Source organism: Malus sylvestris, chromosome 11 (genome assembly GCF_916048215.2).
Source record: "Malus sylvestris chromosome 11, drMalSylv7.2, whole genome shotgun sequence".
In the NCBI taxonomy this organism is placed as follows: domain Eukaryota; kingdom Viridiplantae; phylum Streptophyta; class Magnoliopsida; order Rosales; family Rosaceae; genus Malus; species Malus sylvestris.
This window is the reverse complement of record NC_062270.1, coordinates 5,593,451-5,600,928: the sequence shown is the minus strand read 5'-3', so window position 1 is coordinate 5,600,928 and position 7,478 is coordinate 5,593,451. Positions and strand designations below refer to the sequence as shown.

At 37.5% G+C, this 7,478-nt stretch overlaps 1 protein-coding gene across 1 annotated transcript; it reads left to right on the top strand.

Annotated features, from left to right (window-relative positions):
- The first annotated feature begins 4,830 nt into the window (after nucleotides 1-4,830).
- On the top strand, nucleotides 4,831-7,362 carry LOC126589345 (receptor-like protein kinase ANXUR1). Its single transcript, XM_050254611.1, has 2 exons — nucleotides 4,831-4,935; nucleotides 6,985-7,362. The coding sequence occupies exons 1-2, from the start codon at nucleotides 4,831-4,833 to the stop codon at nucleotides 7,360-7,362; spliced, it is 483 nt and encodes a 160-aa protein (XP_050110568.1).
- The last annotated feature ends 116 nt before the right edge of the window (nucleotides 7,363-7,478 follow it).

The window sequence follows — 7,478 nt, the reverse complement described above, 5'->3', positions numbered from 1 at the left end:
TACACCGGGGGATTGCTCGTGGGCCACCAACGCTGCTAACTAGAACCTGGAGGGGCGTAAAACAAGATTGAGTGGTTCAGTAAAACAAAACTTTTCGAAAGCATTTCATTTAATAACATTTCTAACCCTTGCTGTAAAACCTGTATACTTTCCCAGAAAATAACATAATATGCATATAATTCTTCAAATATCTCAAATCACCAATCTTTATCGAAAACCAGAAAGTATGCCATGCTATAAATGTCAACAACATAATAAGAATGCATCAATATAACAGGTGAAATAATGAATCAACCGGAGATCTTGCAGCTGTCCTGTACAGTTAATTCTATAGCTCAATGTCTAATCTAACCGGAGTCACCACTGTGACCTATACGACGCTACTCTGCACATAAATCGGAACTACCTAAAGTAGTCTGTACGATAAGAATGGTGTAAGAATACGTTCTAGTGTTTCTCTCATCAACAGCTGTATAATAATCTAAAGTCACCTACAAGTCGGAACCACCTCTAATGGTCTGTACGACATGTCGGAACCCTCTAATGGTCTGTACGACATGCACCTACTTGGATCCAAGGTGAGCGTGTGGTGCGGGGTGAATAATATAAGCACTAACACCAGAGGTGTAGGTTATGAGCTCTCAACACAATTCATATCATCAATAAATCACATGATTAACATAAAACTCACCTGATACTCACATGTGCGTCCACATCACCATTTAACATATATATGCAACAATTATCAATTCATATAATATATGCATGGCATTTTAAAACATACTTTCATTTAAATTCAATTTCTGGGAAAAATCAATAGTATATAGGTAAATACAGAAAATACTGCCCACTCACTGGTATGTTGAAGGGTCGTAACCCCCGTGACGTCCTTGAATGCGCTCGTTCTCGGGATAGGCATCACCTATATGCGAAACAACTATAAAAACGTTATTTAAAGCACATAACCGACAATACGTAATAACTTCTCATACGATGCTCAAATTGGGTATATGAATATACCACAGTGACTTACTCGACGTCACGGACGTCGAGGTATTTTTAGAAAAAAATTTCGATGTTGCATGCGCCTCCACGCGCCGGGATAGGCATGGGTCTACGCGCCCCCCACACGCGTCATCTCCTTCCTCCAGACGCTGGAAAAACTCGCCGGCGTTGGAAACTGGGCAAACCTGTAATCGTCATTTTCTCGCTCGATTCTCAACCATTTTCCATGAAATTTTCACCAAAACTTCACAAATTACGAGAGGAAGAAGGCTATACCTTTAAAAAAACTTCCAAATCTTTCGAAATCACATCGGGAAATTTCACCAAAACCAGCCACCTTCGAACCTTGTGATCTCGAGGTCCAAAACCTTCAAACGAACATCCCCGAGCTTCGTGAGAACCTCCTAAAGCTCACTGTGAGCTTGGATTGTCCTAAAAACCAACCATTACAAAGTTCATGAATAGTACTCAAATCGGACCTCGAGTTTTCAACGTGAAATCGAAAGGTTTCTTACCTGAAATGGGTATGGGTGAGTTCGTAGGGTCCTCACGAGCACAATGGTGCCTTCAAAACCTTCGATCCGTGCTTGGAGGCTTCGATGGTGAGTGTGCCCGTACGGTTTGAAAGGAGAGAGATACTGAGAAGGAAGAGAAAGACACGAGATAGGAGAGAGAGTGATAGGGAGTTGTGTGGTCCAAAAAGCCACTAACCAAAACTAAGAAGGATCTTAGTTCTAATTGGTTCCAAAGATCCCGAAATTAAACCAAACGTAAGTCACACCCCAAATAACGTCCGAGGGTAATTCTGTCATTTCACATTTCTCGATGAAAATCTCGGGACGGGCTGTGACATGACACGTGGTACAATCTGGAATGTTGAAATTCAATTTTTTTTAAATCCAACGGCAGAGATTAATTAGTTTAATAAACAATTGTAAAAAATTGTAAAAAATCCGAAAAAAAATCTGAAAATTTTAAAAAAAAATTGTTTTTACTTTTCTATAAATACCATCTCATTATCATCTACCTTACACCACAATTTCATATTTTCTCAACCACTTTCAATCAAATTCCTATCTTTCTCTCAAAGTTTCAATCCAATTTTTTTCAACAAAATGACTACTAATGCAGGTACGAATTGGTCGCTTCTTGAAGATGTTGCGTTGTGTACTAGCTGCGTTGAAGTTACTCATAGTTCGCTTACGGGTAATGAGATGCAATTGCGAGAAATGTGAAGTCTTATTCATACAAATTATCTTGAGAAAATGGGTGGGAACCAAAGAATCGATGTCCAGTCGTTGGAAATTACTTGGTTAATCGTTTAGTACATGGAGAGACGCCTTGGCACAAGCTAGTGCTAATATTCGAAGTGGGGAAAATTACACGGATCAGGTAACAATATATTATTTATTTGTTTGTACTATACCCAAATTTACATTATAATTATTTGTTTGTATTAGTATTTATTTATTTGTTACCTACTTTCATTATAATTATTTGTTTGTATTTTTATTTATTTATTTGTTACCTCATTTCATTATAATTATTTATTTGTTACCTACTTTCATTATAATTATTTGTTTGTATTATTATTTATTTTTTTGTTACTTACTTTCATTATAATTATTTATTTATTTGTTACCTATTTATTTGTAGCAACTTCAAGCACAAACTTGGTATAGTGCCAAAACCAAAAGTAAAAATAAATCATTCAACTGGTGGGAATGTTGGAATATTGTCAAAGATTGTCCTAAATTCAAAGTTATGCTTGTCAGTCCAAAAGTTTTCATGAACAGCACCCATCTACACTCTACACCTGATCATGGCTCACATGTTCATGAAGATGATGCAGAAAAAGTGCCCGAAACGCCCCTCCCTGAACAAGCGTCGGGTTTGACCCGTTATCCAATTAGGCCTGAAGGTAAGAAGGCTTCAAAGAGAAAAGATAGTGCTTCCAAGAATGATTATGCAAAATACATGGAAGAACTTGCTCGGCAAGGTGAATTGACTTTGGTGTGGGAAATGGCGAAATTTGAGGTTAATAAGGTTAGAGAGGAGGCAAAAGATGCGGCTATTGAGAGAGAATTTCAAGATAATCAGAGAGAAAGAGAGCTACTTAGGCAAGAAAGGGAACAAGTTAGAGAAGAAAGAATGGTTCAACGAGATCGTGAAATTATGAACACACCTTTAGAAGGGAAGTCTCCAAATTCTATATATTTTTGGAAGTCGGAGAAAGTGGACATGGTGCGAATGAGGCGTGCAAGAGAAGCGAGAGCAAGAGAAGATAGTCCTAGCACGACAAGAGAATATCATCCTAACACCACAAATTGGTTAAGTGATGATGAATAGAGTAGTTTTTGTAATCGGAGCCCATAATTTTCCAATCACTTTGGGTTGTAATTTATTATTTATTGAATAGAGTACTTTATGTTGTTTCCAATTTATTGAATTTAGTACTTTATTTAAAGTGAGAGTAAATTTATTTAATTTCGTAAGTTATTTATACTAAAAGAATATTTATTCAAATGACAAAAACACACCAAATAAAATTATATAAACATACCAAATAATAAAAAAAACTCACTAAAAATGAACTAAAAAAAACACACCAAATAAAACCAAACACACTAAATGAACTTAATTATCTTTAGCTTGTTTCAATGCTCACTGGTGCTCTATCAGTCATTTAGCCGGGCATTGTGTATATATCACATTTGAAGTGCAGTATATTGTTGAATGACCAATTCATTGTAACATCCATCCTTTTCTAATAGCTCATGTTGTACGGGTTCTTCAGTGGCGTCATGAGCACAATATATACGTGTTCTTCAATTGTTCATCGTGACCGGCTTTTGCACAAAGTAAGAATCATGGTTGCAAACAGCACCCATAATTTTGTTGAACAAATGACGTTCCATTCTAAAACGACGTCTAAAGTACGTATCAGGGAATGAACTGTTATAAACAAAATAATCGTCCAAGAGATACTGACCTCGTTGTTGCATGTCTCTATCAATGTTTACAGCATGGCTGGGCCTGCAGATCTGAGCCACAACTTGGATGACTCGATGGGAATGTGAGGCTCTTGCCATTCTTGATTCGTCGTCTCTCCGTCTACGCTCCTCATCCTCTTCCCTCTCATTTTGGGCTGTCTGGCGTTTGAACATTCCTTCTGATTGGTTAAACAATTCTTCCTCTTGCTAATTGATTTCCCACATCATCCTTGAGGAAGAAGAAGACATTGTAAGAAGGAAGCAAAAACTTTGAATAATAATAGAGATTTAGGTGAATAAGGAAGCAGAAACTATGAATAATGATAGAGATCTTGAGAAAATTGGTGTGAGATTTGTGAGGATAGATGGTGGATTTTATGGAGGATTCAAAAACGATTAGGTTGTAGATAATGCCACGTGGCATGTCGTCATTCGTTAAAAATCTGATGGAAATTTATCCTAAAAAATTGTAAACATATTATGACACGTGGCACGACATGATTGGTTAATAATCTTATTGGAAATCCATCACCAATAATCATATTTTCGGATAATGACACGTGACGCAACAAGAACGATTAAAAATTTTATCTGAAATTACAAATAAAATTATTTTGTATTATTTTATAACTTTTCAGCTTATGACACATGGCGTAACGAGAACGATTAAAAATCTTATTCGAAATTACAAATAAAATTATTTTGTATTATTTTATAAATAAATAAAATACTAATATTTTATTGCCTATTGCCAAGGGGAGGGCTCCCACACTTGAGATGCAAAAGGCAGTTACTGTTCACTGGTGGATTGAATAGTGAATTGCTTGGGGAGATGGCTCCCACGCTGGAACTGCTCTTACCGTTGGGAAGCCACGTGGCTTCCCACGGTCCGTTCGATCTTAACGACTCTTTAAATTGGACCGTTCGATTTGCAACGGTAATAAAAAATAAAAAATTCTTATTTAATATCAACCGTTGGATCTGAGATCAACGGTTGATATTATTCTGCTTTATAAATAAATAAATAAAAGAAAAAATAGTTTTAAAATTAAGAAAATTTACCGTTGTGACATGTGGCACAATCTAGAGTGTTGGAATTCAATTTTTTTAAAATCCAACGGCAGAGATTAATTAGTTCAATAAAAAAATTTAAAAAATTGTAAAAAATCTGAATTTAAAAAAAAAATTATTTTTACTTTTCTATAAATACCTTCTGTCACATCCCGGCCCAGGGCGGACCACTTCCCGAACCCGTTCCACCATCGTAGCACGATATTGTTCGCTTTAGGCGTACCATTCCCTCACGGTTTTGTTTTTGGGAACTCACGAGCAACTTCCCTGTGGATCACTTATCCTGGGAGTGCTTTGACCTTCTTCTCGCTTAACTTCGGAGTTCTGACGGAACCTGAAGCCAGTGAACTCCCAAAAAGCCTCGTGCTAGGTAGGGATGAGAATATACATTTAAGGATCACTCCCTTGGGCGATGTGGGATGTTACAATCCACCCCCATTCGGGGTGACGTCCTCTTCGGCACACTTCCGGCCAGGGATTGGCTCTGATACCATTTGTCACATCCCGGCTCAGGGTGGACCACTTCCCGGGCCCGTTCCACCACCGTAGCACGATATTGTCCCTTTTAGACTTACCATTCCCTCACGGTTTTGTTTTTGGGAACTCACGAGCAATTTCCCAGTGGGTCACCCATCTTGGGTGTGCTTTGGCCTCCTTCTCGCTTAACTTCGGAGTTTTGACGGAATCTGAAGCCAGTGAGTTCCCAAAAGGCCTCGTGCTAGGTAAGCATGGGAATATACATTTAAGGATCACTCCCCTGGGCAATGTAGGATGTTACACCTTCTCATTATCATATACCTTATACCACAATTTCATATTTTCTCAACTACTTTAAATGAATTTCCTATCTTTCTCTCAAATTTTCAATCCAATTTTTTTCAACAAAATGACTAATTGTCTTTTCGGATAATGACACATGGCGTAACGAGAACGATTAAACATCTTTTCCGAAATTACAAATAAAAAATTATTCTGTATTATTTTAAAAAAATATTTTTTTTATTGCCTATTGCCAGGGCTATTCAAGTGCAACGGTGGAGATGCAAAAGACAGTTACTATTCATTAAGGGTGGTTACTGTTCACACGGTGGATTGAATATTGAATAGCCTGGGGAGAGGGCTCCCGCACTGGAGTTGCTCTAATGAGAGTATGTTGAGTGAGGCTGCCCTATTTGACAACTCTTTACAAAAACGCAATTAAGAAGCCTTGCATTTGGGCCGCACTTGATCTCACCCTATATGATTGATTTTCCATATAGAATAGCCTCACTTAATGCTAGGGAGACCAACTTTTCAAAATAAATTTTGTAAACCAGATAATGAGGTTGTTGATGATTGAATTATCACTTAAGTATTGATTAATGTATTTATTTCATACTGATGACACATCATATAACCCACAAATTTAATGTAAAAATTTGATCTATTTAGCATTTACTCAACTAAAAAATGTTGGTCATGGTTTGAAATAAACTAAAAAATAATAAGAACCCAAGTTGTTTGTTTGGATAGGGAAGCCCATGCCAACTTAAGAAGACACATAATCCATGTCCTTAACACATTGAACAAAGTGGACCAATCAAAGTGCATTGGTGGGAAACACTTCTAAAATATCCATGAACTTCAATCCCAAGTCCAACTTTTAACAAAAAGCCCATTACTTAATCATCATATAAGTATGCTACTAAGCCCACTTATTCTCTAGGAAAACTAAACACAGTCGCACGAGTGCAAGTGTAAAAAATGGTACTCTCCTTCTGCATACCAAGTTTTGAGTTGTACTCTCCTTCTGCGTACCAACTTCGGATTTCGGGTTGTCAAAAATGGGCACGACTAGCACATCCAAAATGCACATCAGCAAGTGGTGAAAGGTAGTTTTGGGCATTTGGATCCGAAGTACTACAAACATCAACAGTTGACCGAGAAGTCTGATGTGTACTCATTTGGGGTGGTTTTGTGGGAAGTATTGTGTGCGAGGCCATCTCTGATGCATACAGTGGTGGCTAGGCAAATTAGCCTCGCTGAGTGGGCCAAGAGTTGTCATGGAGACGGGACACTTGGTCAAATCATTGTCCCAAATGTGAAGGGTAAGATTGAAGTTGAGTGCTTGAATAAGTTCATTGAGATTGTTATAAGTTGCTTAAATGATAAAGGAATCGAACGACTGTCGATGAATGATGTTGTGAGAGGGCTTGAGTTGGTATTGCAGCTTCATCAAAAGAGCATTGGAAGTGAGGGTGACAATGGAGTTGCCTTTATCAATGACAGAGGCGACAATGAATATTCCAAATAATGTATATATGTGACAATCTTCTATGAGATTAACGATACAGATGGAATATGACGAGTAATATTCTGGAAATGATGTCTCAATAGGATATCATGTATATGGGTATACGCTTTTCAGTG

Bases quoted from the DNA above. Each gene is read 5' to 3' on its own strand.
- LOC126589345 (XM_050254611.1), top strand. From the start codon at position 4,831: ATGGCTCCCACGCTGGAACTGCTCTTACCGTTGGGAAGCCACGTGGCT. The intron at 4,936-6,984 runs GTAATAAAAAAT...AAACATCAACAG, and splicing joins GGACCGTTCGATTTGCAACG to TTGACCGAGAAGTCTGATGT.